Raw genomic sequence first — 18,320 nt, forward strand, 5'->3', positions numbered from 1 at the left:
GGCCGGCGGCGACCCTAGAGTGAACACACGAGCTTCTCTGTCTTGCCAAGGTTTCAACAGGTTTATATGATAGATCTGTTCCGGCTACCGGCGACCAGGCTGTCGGACCATAAAGTCGACCTCTCCAATGGCTTCTATTATCTCATATGGCCCCTGCCACCTGGCCAGGAATTTGCTCTCCACTGTGGGTACGAGCACCATTACCCAATCTCCCACCTGGAATTTTCGGATCATCGCTCGGCGATTGTAGTATGTCTGTTGGGCCCCTGGCGCCCTCTCCATATCTTCCTGTACTAAGGGGGAAACTTGGGCTATCCTGTCTTTCATCTGCAACACATGCTCAATAATGTTTCTCCCTGGGTTCGGCTGTTCTTCCCAACTCTCTTTGGCAATGTCCAGTATGCCACGGGGGTGGCAACCATATATAACAGCTCGAATGGAGAAAACCCAGTTGAAGTCTGAGGAACCTCCCTTATAGCAAACGTTAGATATGGCAGCAGGGTGCCCCAGTTCTTCCCGTTCTGGCTCACCATCTTCTGTATCATGTTCTTTAATGTTCTATTAAAACGTTCAGCGAGGCCATCAGTCTGTGGATGATAGACTGATGTTCTTATGGTCTGTATGTGGAGCATCGCACACAAATCCTTCATTAATTTAGACACAAAAGGGGTTCCTTGATCTGTCAGGATCTCTTTGGGTATCCCTACTCTAGAGAAAATTTGGATTAATTCCTTAGCTATGGTCTTGGACTGGGTGTTTCGTAGGGGCATGGCCTCGGGGTATTGGGTGGTGTAATCTAGCACAACCAGTATGTGCTGATGGCCCCGGGCTGACTTCTCCAGTGGGCCTACTAGGTCAATAGCTATCCGCTCGAATGGGACTTCAATAATCGACAGAGGTACCAAAGGGGCCCTTAAGTGTGGTCAGGGGCCATGTAATTGGCATTCAGGAGAGGAGGCGCAATATCGTCCGACCACCGCAGCGGCACAGGAGGCAGCGAACAGGGCTGCTAACAGGGGAGTTTGAGTGGGAGTCTCATTGGAGGAGAAGGTATCTGTACTTGTGTCTGTCTTTGTAGTGCTTGTGTGTGTAGAGGCCTGTAGGGGCACTGTGCTGGGAGGGCAGCCGAGCCCTGAGTAGGGGGCGGAGCTTGGCTGATTAGGTGGCCTATAAAAGCGGCCGCCCAGCCAGGCAGCGGCACAGCTGCGAGCAGCGGCACAGGAGGCAGCGAACAGGGCTGCTAACGGGAGTTTGAGTGGGAGTCTTATTGGAGGAGGTGGAAGGGGAGGCAGGAGGGCGCGGTGTCCCGTGTCCTGTGTTTCCCCAGGTGCAGTGGGCAGAGATTACAGTGGCCATGAGCCAAGCAGCAGGGGACACAATGCAGATGATTGCATGTGGAAGCTGTGGTACGTACATGGTGCTAGCGGGGGTGCCTGAACAGAGGTATGTCTGTATGAAGTGCCGCCTAATAGAGCTGCTGGAAGAAAAGAGCCGAGGGTTGGAGATGCAGGTAGATACCCTGGTAGAGTTTAGAAGGGGGTTCGAGCAGCTGATGGAGGAAAGGCAAGGAGGGGCTGAAGGGGAATGCTCAGGGGTTCAGGTGGAAGCAGGGGCTAAGGTCTGTGAGGGGGGAATATCTGAGGGAGAACAAGGGCAGTGGAAGCATGTGACTGTGAGAATCAGGCCAAGGAAAAGGAGGGCTAGTGAAGGGGAAATAGAACTCAGGAACAGGTTTGGGTGTTTGGATAGCGAGGAGGGGGGGCAGCAGGTGGTAACTGAAGGTGGGAGGGTGAGGAAGAAGAGAAGAACAGCTAGTCCAATAGAGAGAGGGGAGGAGTTGATGGAGACAGCACCAAATCTGGGCCCTGGGAGGATACAGGATGGCACAAGGGGGAGAATAAGGGAAAATAGGAACGGACACAGGTTATGACTAGAGGGAACAGAGGATAGATTAGTAGATCGCACTGTCACCAGGCAAAGGCAGGTTTACGTGATTGGGGACTCCTTACTGAGGAGGTTAGACAGGCCTGTGACCAGGGCGGACCCAGAGAACAGAAGGGTGTGCTGTCTACCGGGTGCTAAGATACGGGATGTGGACCTGCGGCTGAAAAGGATCCTAAAAGGAGCAGGTAAGAACCCCTTGATAATCCTTCACGTAGGAACAAATGACACGGCTAGGTTCTCGTTAGAGAGAATCAAGGGAGATTATGCCAGACTGGGGAAGACGCTCAAGGAACTTGAGGCTCAGATCATCTTCAGTGGGATTCTGCCTGTTCCTAGAGAAGGGCAGCAAAGGGCTGATAGGATTGTGAGGATAAATAGCTGGCTAAGGGAGTGGTGCTATAAGGAGGGCTTTGGGATGTATGGTCACTGGGAGGCTTTCGGGGACAGACAACTGTTCTCACGGGATGGACTTCACCTGAGTAGGGAAGGAAATAGACTTCTGGGAGGGAGGCTGGCTCATCTCATCAAAAGAGCTTTAAACTAGGAATTTGGGGGAGACGGTTGGGAGATGTCCAGTTACTCTCCACGCCAGATTCCAACATTGAAAAGGAAGGTGATGAGATAGGAACAGATATAGCCGGGGGGAAGGGATTGGACATAAGAAGGAGAGGGGGGATAAACAGCAAGGGGGATAAACAGCAAGGGGTCCGTACCAAATTGCATAACTAATGGGAGACAGGCTAAACGGCATACATTAAGATGTTTATACACCAATGCGAGAAGCTTAGGTAACAAAATGGAGGAATTGGAGCTCCTGGTCCGAGAAATGAAACCGGATATTGTAGGAATAACCGAAACATGGTGGAACGGTAGTCATGACTGGAGTACAGGTATGGAAGGGTATGTGCTGTTTCGGAAAGATAGGAACAAAGGTAAAGGTGGGGGGGTAGCATTGTATGTCAATAATGAGGTAAACTGTAAAGAAATAATAACTGATGGAATGGAGAAGACGGAGTCTGTCTGGGCAATACTCACACTGGGTAAAAGAAGTACTAGAGCCTCCCCTTGGGGTGTGCTATAGACCGTCGGGATCTACCCAGGATATGGACAGAGAACTATTTAATATTTTTAGGGAAGTAAATACTAATAGGAACTGTGTAATCATGGGAGACTTTAACTTCCCGGATATAGATTGGGGAACAAATGCTAGTAACAATAATAGGGCTCAGATGTTTCTAGACGTGCTAGCTGATGAATTCCTTCATCAAGTAGTAGCTGAACCGACGAGGGGGGAGGCCATTTTAGATTTGGTTTTGGTGAGTAGCGAGGACCTCGTTGAGGAAATGGTTGTAGGGGACAACCTTGGCTCGAGTGATCATGAGCTAATTCGATTTAAACTAAATGGAAAGATTAACAGAATTAAATCAGAGACTAGGGTTTACAATTCCAAAAAAGCTAATTTTAATAAATTAAGGGGAATGGTAAGGGAAGTGGATTGGGCTAACATATTTATGGATCTAAAGGCAGATGGCGCCTGGGATTATTTCAAGTTGAAGTTGCAGGAGCTGTCGGAGGCCTATATCCCGAGAAAGGGAAAACGGTTAATAGGAAAGAGATTTAGACTGAGCTGGATGAGCGAGCATCTCAAAGGGGTGATTAAGAAAAAACAGAAAGCGGACAGGGAGTGGAAGAGGGGAGGGATCAGTAAGGAAACTTACCTTATTGAGGTCAGAGCATGTAGAGATGGAGTGAGAAAGGCTAAAAGCCGTGTAGAGTTGGACCTTGCGAGGGGAATTAAAACCAATAGTAAGAGGTTTTATAGCCATATAAATAGGAAGAAAACAAAGAAAGAAGAAGTGGGACCGCTGAAGACTGTAGATGGAGTGGAGATAAAGGATAATCTAGGGATGGCACAATATCTAAACGAATATTTTGCATCAGTCTTTAATGAGGCTAATGAAGGGCTTAGGAATAGTGGCAGCGTGACAGAGGGGAATAAAGGAGGGGGGATTGACATTACCGTATCCGAGGTAGAAGCCAAACTTGAACACCTTAACGGGACTAAATCGGGCGGACCGGATGATCTTCATCCGAGAATATTGAAGGAACTGGCGCGAGAAATTGCAAGCCCGTTAGCGATAATATTTAATGAATCTATAAACTCGGGGGTGGTACCATTGGACTGGAGAATAGCTAATGTGGTTCCTATTTTCAAGAAAGGGAAAAAAAGTGACCCGGTTAACTACAGGCCTGTTAGTTTAACATCTGTAGTATGCAAGGTCCCGGAAAAAAATTTTGAAGGAGAAAGTAGTTAAGGACCTTGAGGTCAATGGCAATTGCGACAAATTACAACATGGTTTTACGAAAGGCAGATCGTGCCAAACCAACCTGATCTCCTTCTTTGAGAAAGTAACAGACTTTTTAGATAAGGGAAATGCGGTGGACCTAATATACCTCGATTTCAGTAAAGCGTTTGATACGGTACCGCACGAGGAATTATTGGTTAAATTGGAAAAGATGGGGATCGATATGAAAATCCAGAGGTGGATAAGGAATTGGTTAAAGGGGAGACTGCAGCGGGTTGTACTGAAAGGTGAACTGTCAGGTTTGAGGGAGGTCACCAGTGGAGTTCCTCAAGGATCGGTTTTGGGTCCCATTTTATTTAATCTATTTATTACTGACCTCGGAACCAAATGTAGGAGTGGGCTGATAAAGTTTGCGGATGACACAAAGTTGGGAGGTATTGCCAATTCGGAGAAGGATCGGGATATTCTGCAGGGAGACTTGGATGACCTTGTAAATTGGAGTAATAGAAATAGGATGAAATTTAATAGTGAAAAGTGTAAGGTGATGCATTTAGGGATGACTAACAAGAATTTTAGTTATAAGCTGGGGACGCATCGGTTGGAAGTAACAGAGGAGAAGAAAGACCTCGGAGTCCTGGTTGACCGCAGGATGACTATGAGTCGGCAATGTGACGTGGCCATGAAAAAAGCCAATGCGGTCTTGGGATGCATTAGGCGAGGTATATCTAGTAGGGATAAGGAAGTGCTGCTTCCGTTATACAAGGCACTGGTGAGACCTCATTTGGAGTACTGTGTGCAGTTCTGGTCTCCCATGTTTAAAAGGGATGAACTCAAACTGGAACGGGTACAGAGAAGGGCCACTAGGATGATCAGAGGAATGGAAAACCTGTTGTATGAAAGGCGACTCGAGGAGCTCGGTTTGTTTACCCTAACCAAAAGAAGGCTGAGGGGGGATATGATTGCTCTCTTTAAATATATCAGAGGGATAAATACCAGGGAGGGAGAGGAATTATTTCAGCTCTGTACTAATGTGGACACAAGAACGAATGGATATAAACTGGCGGTGGGGAAGTTAGACTTGAAATTAGACGAAGGTTTCTAACCATCAGAGGGGTGAAATTTTGGAACAGCCTTCCGAGGGAAACAGTGGGGGCGAAAGACCTCTCTGGCTTTAAGATTAAGCTTGATAAGTTTATGGAGGGAATGGTTTGATGGGATAACGTGATTTTAGTCAATCAATCAACAGCGTGCCATCGCGGGTAAATAGTATCAATGGTCAATGAGGGTCTGGCTGGAGAATCTTGCCTACATGCTCGGGGTTCTACTGATCGCCATATTTGGGGTCGGGAAGGAATTTTCCTCCAGGGTAGATTGGCAGAGGCCCTGGAGGTTTTTCGCCTTCCTCCGCAGCATGGGGCAGAGGTCGCTAGCTGGAGGATTCTCTGCGACTTGAAGTTCTTAAATCACAGGATTTGGGGACTTCAACAGCTGAGTCAAGGGAAACGGGGTGGGTCAGCTTTTGTGGCCTGCATCATGCGGGAGGTCAGACTAAATGATCCTACTGGTCCCTTCTGACCTTAAGGTCTATGAGTCTATGAGTCTATAAATTCCAGGCCAAAAAACCTCTGTAGAATTCGATCGAGGGTTTTATCTACCCCTAGATGCCCCCCGAACAGATGGCTGTGGGCTAGATCCAGCACACCCCTCTGATGCTTCTGCGGTACTAAAAGCTGTTCCTGGATCCGGGCTACTCTGTATAGCAGACACCTCTTTATCATATAACACTGCTCTACAGCCAAAATGCTTCTGAAATAAATGTAGTCAAACTTTACTAATTCTGGGTCACTGAGAATGAAAATGATGCTTAAAATTGTTGATTGGCTCTAGTTTTCAAGATATGCTATTGGGTCAGTATATACGACCCTTGACTTGGGAATGGCGAAGGATAAGTGAGTTATAAAGGGAAGGGATCTCAATTTAAACCTAAATGACTAAAATACATCTTTGACTGGATCTATGAATAAATCTATGACTGGGTTTGGACAGTACTTGCTTTTTAGGCAAAACCATGAATGATGCAATCTGAAGCTGGTATTGCGTCATACATGATATGAATTGCATCATGTTATTCCTAGAAGTCATGGATGATGCAATCATAATGAAGCTTACATCACTCTGCTGAACAAATTGCCCTATATCAGCTCTAGAAATCATACAGTGTCGTGCTCTCTTATTTGTCAGTGTTTGATTTTGCAAAGGGACACATTTCTGTTTAGCCAAAGCGAGCAGAGATGCCTCGTACTTGTGTGAACAGTGCAGATAACTTCTGCTATGTTTGTGGTGAAGTGGCTTTTGCATCACAAAAGCGCAGTATAACCACTATAGTTAAGAAAGCCTATCACCTTTATTTTGGCTGCAAAATTGGAGATCAGGACAACAGGTGGACCCCACACATATGCTGCAACACTTGTGCAATAAATCTTCGCCAGTGGTTGAACAGGAAAAGGAAATCTATGGCTTTTGCAGTGCCAACGATTTGGAGAGAGCCAACAGATCATACCAGCAATTGTTACTTCTGCATGGTGCCTCCAGTTGGGAAAGGTGTGTCAAAGAAGAAAAAGTGGACTGTGCATTATCCAAACATTCCATCAGCTATACGCCCAGTACCCCACGGAGAAGGACTGCCGGTTCCTGATGCACCAGAATCATTCTCACTTGAGTCAGATGAGGAAGAGGAAGAGGATGAAACTTCTGGTCCTGAACCATCAATGTCACAGGACCCACATTTTCTCCCATCCTCCTCCTCTGAACCACACCTCATAACACAAGGTGAACTGAATGACCTTGTCAGGGATTTGGAACTACCCAAGAGTAAGGCAGAGCTGTTGGGCTTCAGACTACAGCAGTGGAATCCCTGGCAGATGATGTTAGGGTTTCCATGTTCCGTGACCGTCAAAAGGATCTTGTCCCATTCTTCTTCATGGAAGGTGATCTTGTAGCCTGCAACAACATCGATGGTGTGATGGCAGCCCTCAACATCGTTCACGATCCAGATGAGTGGAGACTGTTCATTGATTCATCGAAGACGAGTCTTAAAGCTGTTTTACTGCATAATGGCAATGTTTTGCCATCAATTCCAGTTGGTCATGCAGTCCATATGAAAGAAACCTATGATAACATGAAACAACTTTTGAGGTGCATAAACTATGACCAACATCTGTGGCGATTTGAAGGTTGTTGCTGTCTTGCTTGGTCTGCAGACTGGATACACAAAGTACTGCTGTTTTCTCTGCGAATGGGATAGTCGTGCAAGAGATTCCCACTACGTCAAGAAAGATTGGCCACTCCGACAGTCATTGGAGCCTGGGAGGAAAAGTGTTCAGCATCCACCACTTGTTGAATCAAGGAAGATTTTGTTACCACCCTTACACATCAAGGTGGGTCTGATGAAGGACTTTGTCAAGGCCATTGACAAAACACAAGCAGCTTTCAAGAACCTCCGTGGAAAATTTCCAAGGTTAAGTGAAGCTAAGGTAAAGGAAGGTGTCTTTGTTGGTCCTCAATAGTAATGCTGCTGTCTCTAAATGGGGAGCTAGACCTGCCAAAGAAGGAAGGTTATTTTGGCCTGCAATGTGTCCCTGGGATTAGCCAGCAGAATTAGAGTGTGAAGAAACAAATTCCCTTGTGAAACTTCTGCATTAGAAAAGCGTGGGGTCCTTGTGGAGCAAGAAGCTGGTGTCCTTCACAGTGGTGTGGAAAACAGAGAAAAATATGCATATCTCAAAAAAATATGAATGTAGGGACTGTGTGAACAAGCTGTTTCTAGACTGAACAGCTGGAGATTGGAAGCTGGAAGCAACAAGAAAATGATATGTCCTAATTAATGTGAATTACCTGTTCGGTCTCCCCATCCCAAATGTCAGGGTAATTACTTTATCTGTGACTGTTGTTGCTCAGTCAGGACATCTACAGCTAGCCAGTGTCATACTGGTTGAGTTTGCCTCTACATTCACTTGCAGCCTCTGCATTTACTGAAGGAGCATAAGCTGAGCTTGTGTGGATAATGATCTCAGGAGAACACTCACTGCATTTCTGGGCCTGCTGCAAAGGGACTGTGGGTTTGTCTCTGCTGGGATTACTCTAGGGGACATCTCACACATACACTCGTACAGACAATTGGGGGATTCCTGTCATTATTTGAGTACCATTTGTAGTAGAAAGAGAGAGGCTGAAGCATGGGCCTGGTGCAAGGCTTGAGGCCTGAACCAAAGTCAGCAACAGTTATACTATGAGCAACAGTCAAGCCCTGTCAAAAGTAGATGCTTACCTGCAAATCAGTGTCCGGTACATGAACTTGACACCAGTATTGCTAAAACACATTGAATATGTAAACACATTCCAGCAGGCCAGCACAAGAACACCCCAACCTAGCAAACAATAAGATGGTTTGACAAAAGTGAGGAATAGTGATATTTTGTGTGAAACATCAGGAGTAAAGGTACAAAGACAGGTGGTGAATAGGGATGTTTTGTCTGAAACATCCAGAGGAATGTACAAGGGGAGGTAACAAACATGTCATGAAACATGTAAGGTGATACGTAAGTTGTTTATCCCAGATTGTTTGTCTCAGTCTATAAATGTTGGGATACCTCACTTTAACCCTTCCTCTGGCCTATGCGGCAGTGGAAAGTCCTGCCACTGACTGAGCTGGTCCAATGTCACAGGCATACATGTGTTAGTGTACCTGTAACCATTGTGTCGGGGCACTAGCACTGTGCTTCGTTGGCAATAAACTGGCCTAGTGCCTTCGCTACTAAACCAAGTCTTGTGGTTTTATTAGGCAGTTCGATCAGAGCCTCTGTATGGGCTATCTGTAGAGAGCCAGTACAGCAAGCAGAGAGAACACACGCATGCTACCAAACATCTGACAACACCATTTTAATAGTATACTGTGCTGAGTTTGAAAGTAGCTTTCCCTGTGGACAAGTTATTCTATAAATGTCTACTTCAGGCTTTCGTGAACCTTTCCTTCTGATGCATCTGGTAGTAGTGGCTGCTATCAAAGATAGAATACTGGACTAGGTGGGCCACTGGTCAGCTCCAGATTGCCAAGTCTTTTGTTCCTCTTTGGTAAAGGAATCTTGATACCACATATCAATGTGGAAAATCTGGGAAAAGGTGGATTCTGCAGCAAAAATGTGAATTTATTTTGACATTTTAGAAAATAAATTCCTAACATGCTGGCTAAGTTTCTACACTGAAAGTCTATGATTGTGGTATATGGGGGAGAAGGGAGAGGGATGATAGCTCTTATTTCCTAGTTAGTCTCTGTATCATGGGTTTTACTTCCACCACTAGTAGCACATTACCAGAGAGTGTCACAGATTAAGTGTATTAGCCAACAAAGAGAATTGCTATTTTCACAACAGGAGGAAAGAGCTGTAGAGACATCTTTACTTTATACACCAAAATCCATAATGTGAATATTCATCAACACAATAGACTCCCACTGGGGTTATGGTTTGCTGGCTTGCTGCCATGAGAGAAGATACATTAGTCCTAGCTAGATGTTCTGTACTTGCCTGATGCTAAATGGTTGGTGAGAAACAGGTACTTCCAAGATACAGATACAGAAACAAAACATAAAACTCTTATCTAGCACTTTTCATTAGTACATTTCAAAGCACAAGGGAGTTGAATCAATGACTGTGAAGCTTTGAGAACCAGCACTGTCTCGACCACACTGTCATGATGAGAATTATTTTGGGGTGATCTTGCTTCAGTTTGAGAATAACCAGTGGGATGAATGGACCAGGGATGAGACCTGATCCCCATCATAAGAGAAAGGCATTCATTAGTGAACCTGGACTGGTAGTCACTCACAAGCAGATTTAATTATTTGTTGTCTTTTGTTGTGAATAGGTTGACTGCTGGAATACCCCACGTTTGAAAGATGGTCCTCAGCACACTGTTCTTGAAGAACCACTCAGGATTCTGGGACAATCTCCTGCTAAGATGGTTGGACAACTGGTTCTGGGAGCCAGGTAAGTGAGTGGCAATGGGAGTATTGTCTTCCTTGATGCAAAAATTCCAGAGTCTCAGCACTTCTTGGCAAAGCTGATTGGACTGTGACCCTCCTTGTCTGTTTACACAGTATGTTGCGATTGTATTGTCGGTCAGTATTAGGACCAACAAGCCCTTGATGTGAGAGAGAAAAGCACAGCAAACCTTGTGAACTGCTCCAAGTTCAAAGACATTGACTTGAAGAGCTGCTTCTCATTCTGTCCATAATGCTTTGGTTTGCAAGTCCCCTAGATGTGCAGCCCACCCTATCAGAGAGGCACATGTAATGATGGTCCGGTTGTTAGGGGGCAAGAAAACAGTACACCTCCACATATGCGTTCTGATCCATCCACCAATCTAGGGAACATAGGACCACAGGAAGAACCTGGACCAACTTGGGTAGGGGGTGTCTGGTCAACACCCTTGAAGGATGCTCAGGTGTAGCATGGCATGAAAGGTCACTTAAGTATATGAGGCCATGTGGACTATTAGTATTAAACATCTTTGGACTATGGTGGTAGGGTGAGAATTGAGAGATACGCACAACTGGGCAAATGGTCTGAAATCTGTCTTGTGGGAGAAAAGCCATCTAATTAATGGAATCGAGTAGGGCCCCAATGAACTTGATTGTCTGTGTCAGGTTTAATGTGGATTTTCCTTTGTTCAGCATGAGTCCCAGACCATTGAAAAGATGGAAGTTCAACTGGTGGAGACACAGGTTGACAGCCCAGCTCTGCCCTGAGTATCAGAGGAGTCCCAGTGATGTTCTGAGTCCTTCTTTGCGGAAGAAGAAGAAGAAGAAGAACCCTTCTTTGGCCTCAAATGGCTGCAGTCTCTGTATGGGACCTCTTTTGGGGAAACCCAGACAGAAAGACCAGCCTCTTTTTCTCCAAGGAGAAGGGTCTAAGTCCAGGGGTCTGTCAGTGACCACTGCAGCCTCCATAGGGGACTGTGTGTGTGGGTAACAGGATGTTCAGTTGCAGGCCTTGGGGCCCAGGCTGGTCTCACTGTCTACTCCATGAGGTGCAGATCTCTGGAAACCTGCCTGGTTTTCTTGACGAACAGCAGATACAGCACCTCTCTTTAATGTGCCAAGACCCAAAAAGCAGCACACGTGGGTGGGTGGGGGGAGGGGGTGTCACTATTTGGGATAGAGACCCTACTGACGGGCAGTGCATAAAGCCCGGCATTGCCACAGGTGCCTAGCACCAAAAACATTACTAAATAACTAAAAACAAAATAAAACATGAAAGGAAACCTAAGCAGGAACTTTCTGGTGTATCAGAAAGCAAAGGAGGCAAACCTTTTCTCCGGTGCTGCACTCCAGACCTGCCGTTTTTATAAAGAGTTGGACACTATCCTCAGTGGCGACCCCACCTCCACCCCCAAGAGCCCAGTGGATACTTTGGTAGGTCTGGAGCTGGCAAAAGATGGACATAACTCAGAGGAGGAAGTCATGGATGAAGAGGTGGAGGCAGAAGACGATGTGGAGCCCATGGCGGGGTCGCCTAGTGCTGTGTCCAGTCAGGAGCTATTCTTCACTTTGGAGGTGTCTAGCCAGTCTCAGCAATTGCTCTCCGGCAAGCAAGAAGCAGGAGAGGGAACCCCTGGTAAATGGTTTTGCTTTGTGTAGTGCAGAGATGGGTTGAGGCCAGATAAATGTGCAAGGCTGGCTAGGTTTCTGTGTGCTGGACATCTCCCAGTGCATCTAGGCAGCACGGCAGAACAGGGTGTTGATGCACACCAAGATTTCATGGGAATCCTCAAGAGAGAACTCTAGGAAATGTTCCTGGAGGTACCTGACAACCCTCTGCCAAAGGTTCCTTGGCAGAGCTGCTTTGTTCCTTCCCCCATTGAGGGACATTTTCCAGCAGCATTCTGCAATCACTTGAGGAGGGACCAAAGCAGCACACAGGTGAGCAGCGTAGGGGCCATGCAAGCCACAAGCATATAGTAGATGCACCCTTGCTTCCCTGGGTAATCTCAGCAGTGAGATGTCTGCTACGATGACCCCCGCCTGTGGAAAAGGGAGGGAAACCTTAGAATATTTCCCCCATCAAGTGCTCTGAGACCCTATAATAGTGCTTTTCTCCAATGCCCCAGGGTAAATGCACCATGCTTGGGATATTTGCTGGCACGTCTGCTTGTCTAGGGTCAGCGAGAAAGTCATTGGTATATTAGTAGTGGTGTATTTTACTGAACTGTTTCAATCCTGTACATATACTTAAAAATCATGCTTCTGGGTATTGTTCCTTGTGCTTCTCCAGATCTGTCCTTGAAAGGCACTCCACACACACTGGCTGAGCATCTCAGCTGGTTAAGAAAGCACCCAAGATGGACAAGGAAGATATGTTCAGGGAGGTGCTGCAGAGAAGAGTGAACACAGGCAGTGTTGGGAAAGCGACAGACAGGAAAGAAAAGAAAATGAGGCGTAAAATAGGGATGCAACAGAGAGGATGATAAAAGTTTTGGAGCAGCAAACCAACATGCTGCAGTCCCTCATGCTGCAGACTGAGCACATGCGTGCCTGCCGCCCCTTCAGCACATTCAGAACTCTTTCCCATGCCCTCCCCAAACACCACATGCACATTCCTTTCAGATTTCTGGGACTTCTTGCTTTCCCATGCCCTCCACACCACACAGACACCTTCACAAATGATAGCTGGACTTATGCTCAGCTCTGAAAGTCAGCCCTACCCTGGTACCTCATCCTACTCCCCCCCCACCAAGAATGTGCATGTGTCAATATATGTGTGCTGTTGGGCTTTTTTTTTTTGTTTTAAAAGAAAAGTTATTTGACAGATAACCACTCTTTATTTGTTTCCATGAAAGTTATGTTAGCAAAAGGCATCAACAAATACACAAGCTCTGTAATCTTTTGTTTACATTGAATCCTTGGCCTGAACAATCACAAGTGCTTCCTAGCCTAGTAAAACTCAACTTCATTAAGCACTGCAGTCCCAAGCATAGCAACAAATATTACTCGTTCTCATTTTCGAAGTGTTGCTGCAAAACCTCCCTGAATCGAATTGCCCCATGTTGTGCCCCTCTAATAGCCCCGGTGTCTGGCTGCTCAAAAATCAGCAGCCAGGTGGTCTGCCTCAGCAGTCTACCCCTGAGCAAACTTTTCATCCTTACCTTCACAAATATTATGCAACGTGCAACACGTGGCTATGACCATGGAAATATTTTCCTCATTGAGGTCTAACCTGCCATAAAGGCATCACCAATGCACCTTTAATTTGCCAAACGCACATTCCACGGTCATCCTGCACGTACTCGGCCTATTGTTGAACCACTCCTTACTGCTATCTAGGTTTCCTGTGATAGCCATGGCATTAAGGGATACACCAGGTCTCCCAGGATCACTATGGGCATTTCAACATCCCCAATGGTGATCTTCTGGGCTGGAAAGAAAGCCCTTGCTTGCAGCTTTCTGTAGAGGCTGATGTTCCTGAAGATACGTGCGTCATGCACCTTTCTGGACCACCCCGCGTTGATGTCAGTGAAACGGCCACGATGATTCACAAGCACCTGCAACACCATGGAGAAGTATCCCTTCCTATTTATGTACTCCATCACAAGGTGGTCCGGTGCCATAATTGGAATATGCATGCCATCTATCACCCCTCCACAGTTAGGGAAACCTGTTTCTGCAAAGCCCTCCACTATTTCAAGCACGTTGCCAAGAGTCACGGTGTTTTGCAGCAAAATGCAATTAATGGCCCTGCACACTTGCATTAATGCAACCCCAATGATCGACTTCCCCACTCCAAACTGATTCGCAACTGACCGGTAGAAGTCTGGAGTCGTCAGCTTCCACACTGTGATCGCCATGAACTTCTCCACCGTGAGGGCAGCTCTCATTTGGGTGTCCCTGCACTGCAGGGCTGGGGCAAGCTCAGCACACAGTTCCAGGAAGGTGGCTTTCCTCATCCGAAAGTTCTGCAGTCACTGTTCGTCATCCCAGACCTGTATAACAATGCGATCCCACCACTCAGAGCTAGTTTCCCAAGCCCAAAAGTGACTTTCCACTGTATTCAGCTGTTCTGTGAATGCCCAAAGCAACCTAATGTTGGCCATATCCAAGTCGAACAGCACGTCAGGCAACTGTGATTCCCGTTGATTCTGGAGCTTCAACATTAACTCCACTGCCATTCGCAAGGTGCTAGTGATAGCTGGCAGAGCATTTGAGAGCAGAGCGAAATCCATGTTGGTGTCAAATAGAAAACATGGGACATTGAAAAATGCCGCGAGCTGAAGACGGAAACATACTGAATGCTGAAAAGGAAAGCAATGCATTGTGGGACAGTGAGCTTGGATCCACGGTGCACTGCAATCCCCTCTGCCTTCCCATAACACCTACTGGCAGAAGGTGGAGAGCTGAACTGTAGGATAGCTACTCACAATGGATTGCTCTCACTGTCGATGCCCCAAGTGTGGATGCGCTATGCGGACAGCGTATGACAGTGTGAACACACAAAATTGATTTTCTTTAAATGCTTTTTGATCATTGACCAAACTCTCTCTATATGTGTAGACAAGTCCATGGTTAGCAATCCTGACTTCTCACTTTGCAAAGCTTGTTACCTTTATTCTATGGCTCTAGGACTCTCATATCTGGTCTCTCTGGTGCTGCTTCTCTCCTCATAACCTGGGACAGATCTGCCCAGCAACAGCTACAGCACTTGGTACCTGAATCATTTTAGAGCTCAGTTCTGTGCACTGAGAAAAAAGGGCAAAGCCGGGCTAGTCAATGATTGTTTCAACAGGGGCATTTAAAAGGTAGGGCAGAGCAGGTGACAGAGTGGTTACTTGTGTTTCACATGTGTCTTGTGTGTTTTTATCTTCCTCTCTCATTTCATTGGGTGGGACTGGGGAGGGAGGGTGTGATGGGGTGTCCCTGAGGGGGTAAATTAGGCCTGTTAGCCCACAAGCCAGGGAGTGCTAAGGCCTAGTTTTCTGATGAAGTCCAGCTGGGGGAGGAGCTGGCCAGGTTTATAAAGCCAGGAAGCTGGCAACAGAAGATGGCAGCAGGGAAGTCATCTGCAGTCACTCCCTGGGAAAAGGGAGAGGTATTGGGGCATTCGAGAGTAGCCTACATTTTGAGCTGGTACACCCAGAGCACTAGGGGAACCAGAACCTGTAGGAAGGAATCCAGGGAAGGAGCAGCCAGGGCTGAGGGAAAGCAGACAACAGTTGCAGGTTAAGGGTCCCTGGACTGGAACCTGGAGTAGTGGGCGGGCCCATGTTCCCCTGCTAGTCACTGGGGAAGTGACACCATCAGAATAGTGCTGGAGAAAACTGCCTGAGACCGTTTGTGGGAAGAACTTTGGGTAACCCCGAGAAGAGGAAACCACATAGTGACCCAGACAGAGGGCTGAGTCACAAAGAAGAGGCTGCAGTTCCTGGAGTGAGAGGAGTCACAGTGTGAGACAGGCTGAGTGAAAACATCGCCAGAGGATCGTGCAATGCCTGGCAGAGCTAATCCCCAGGATGATCAGTAGGAGGCACCACCTGCATTGAGCGAACCCCATCACAGAGGGGCAGGTTTCTCTCTTACCCAACAGCCTGTGAATGGGTATAGCTCAAACACGAGTGGGTCCCTTAGAAACCTGAAAAATCCCTCTTGGCTCATTCTGCATCTCCTTGCAATGAAGGGCAAGGATCTACATTTTGGGAATGTCCAGTGCATTCTCAGATACCTTGCACCCTAATTCCATTAGTTATTACTGCCTACAGGTACAAAAGTGTGTATGTGTCTGCTCTCACACTGGAGACAACAGGACAACCCCCAACCAGAACCAGGAACTAACACCCTCAAATCTGTTTTCAGTTTCCTCTTTCCCAAAACATCTGGCACCAAATTTCTCTTGTCCTCAGGCTCCTCTTTGATATAACCAATCCCACTATCCCACTTGCCTTTGGAAGGCAGGTTCTAAACTCTCCATATATGGTAAGCCCCCACTGTTAGCATCTGTGCTAGTGATGGTGTTGTCTCTGGAAAATGACATGGACCTGAGAAAGAAGAGAAGCATGACTTGTAGGAAAGGGATTCATGAGTTTGCTTTGTGGAACTATAGCCTGAAGTAACTAGCATTCAGAAAACACTTTCATGCTGGAAAAACACATGAGAAGCCTGGAGCCAAAATGAGCTCTAAATCTCAGTTTGTCAACAGTCCACATTTCTATGGAAAATAGAAATACAAGTCAAGATTTCTGCCCATAAATTGAGTCACAATCATAGAGTCACAGAGTTTAAGGCCAGAAAGGACCACCAGATCATCTAGTCTGAGCTCCTGTCACAGGCCACCAGCACCACCCAACAATCAAAATTAAACCAAAGTATAACAGCCCACATAAGAGTAAACTACTGTGTGCCACAGGCAGAGAATAGGAGGCACCAAGATGCACCAGTGCCTGATGCCTCTGCAACGGCAGGGAAATGATTATGTGAGATATAGCCAAATAGTCCTGGCATGTGACCTTCATCCACACACTGCAGAGGAAAGTGAAAAACCCCCAACGTCACTGCCAATCTGCCTTGGGGGAAATTTCTTCCCAACCCCACATGCAGTGATCTGTTAGACTATGAACATGTGAGCAAAACCAGCTAGCCAAGCACCTGAGAGAGAATTATTAGTGCCACCTCAGAGCATTGGCCCACTTCATCCAGTGTCCCATCTCCAGCTATGGCCTGCTCTGAAGGAAACCAAAAAATACCCAGAATACATTGGGGGGAAAATCCCTTCCTGACCCCTGAAGGTAACCATCTGAAGCCCTGAAGCCTAAGATTTTAGAAACACTGGACATGAACCAAAAGGGATCCCACCATCACAAGCAACCCCATCATACAACCTCACTCACAAATTTGTCCAGCTCTCTCTTAAAAACTAAGTACTTACATTGGCAAATATATTCTTAGGTTGTTTATAAGCTTTGGAGCAAATTCCACCCCCAATTATGCCCAATCAGTGCCACTGAAGCCAATGGAGTTGCAGAGGTATAACTGAGGCTGAAATGTGTCCCTTCATAACTGGAAGCTGGGAGATGAGGAAAGGGAATCAATCCCTAACTCAGGGTGGCCAAGACTACGAACTTCTAAAATGAGAGTCCTGTGGTTCCCATGATCTTTAATTTGGATGCACGGCCCAGAGAATACAAGTCCCAGCATTCCTTGCATATTGGGCCATGTCTCCATAAGCAGGTCCCACCTCCATAGTTAAGTTGCAGGCCTCCGCATCCAGATCCATTTTATGCACAGTAGGCGTGACCCTGGGGCTTCTGGCAAGATGTCAGTGCAGCCCTTCTCTGGGCAATGTTTGGGTACCTCAGGTCTAATTAATGTGCGTGACGGATGTTTTTGCCCCCACTCTCATAGAAAATGTAGTTAACAGTGTCAAGCAATGGAGTGAGTATCCCACAGACAGCATCAGCCAGGGAAAGGATTTCATTAGCCTCGTGTGTGTGAAGAAAGTTCAGTGTAAAACAGGGCATGAATTCCCTGGCTCCTTACTGTGCCGTGTTCATGTCAGGCTCAGTGTGATTTCTAGTGGTAAGAGGCTTGGATCGGGTAGTAGATATGTTCTCATTCTCAGCATCAGTATTGCCCTTCAAGGGAGAAAGCCTAGGGAAGAAAATAAAGAGGTTTTCTTAAGAACATGTGAAAAATTAATATATTGGATTATGTGGAAATCCATTCCAAAGATAGGAACCATCAGGCTGAAAGCTGGAGAAATATTATGCTAGGCTTGAGCTTTTCAAAGCCGCCTTGGAGATTTGAATGCACAATTCCAACTGAAATGCATGGGTATGATGTGTTTAAATCCCCTAGCTGGCTTTGAAAATCTTAGCTAAAGGCCTATTGTCTGAGACAGTCACAGAGGGAAAATATTAGCCATTGGAGCATGTACTTCTGCCAGACGTAGGTTCCTTCCTGCTAGCATTGCTATAATTCTCTCCATTGACACAAGTCCCACAGAGAAATACACATACTGAACACAGCAT

The 18,320-nt window shown here is 46.5% G+C and overlaps 1 protein-coding gene across 6 annotated transcripts in view; it reads right to left on the reverse strand.

The window, feature by feature from the left end:
* The window catches only part of ZNF185 (zinc finger protein 185 with LIM domain), a 108,784-nt gene that overhangs the window by 22,635 nt on the left and 67,829 nt on the right, over positions 1-18,320 (reverse strand). For all 6 annotated transcript variants that reach the window (XM_034782508.1, XM_034782510.1, XM_034782511.1 and 3 more), the window contains one exon: positions 17,830-17,940. In XM_034782508.1, coding sequence (XP_034638399.1) covers positions 17,830-17,940 — 111 coding nt within the window. The remainder of the gene's footprint in view (positions 1-17,829; positions 17,941-18,320) is intronic.

Source organism: Trachemys scripta, chromosome 9, assembly GCF_013100865.1.
Source record: "Trachemys scripta elegans isolate TJP31775 chromosome 9, CAS_Tse_1.0, whole genome shotgun sequence".
NCBI classification, from domain to species: domain Eukaryota; kingdom Metazoa; phylum Chordata; order Testudines; family Emydidae; genus Trachemys; species Trachemys scripta.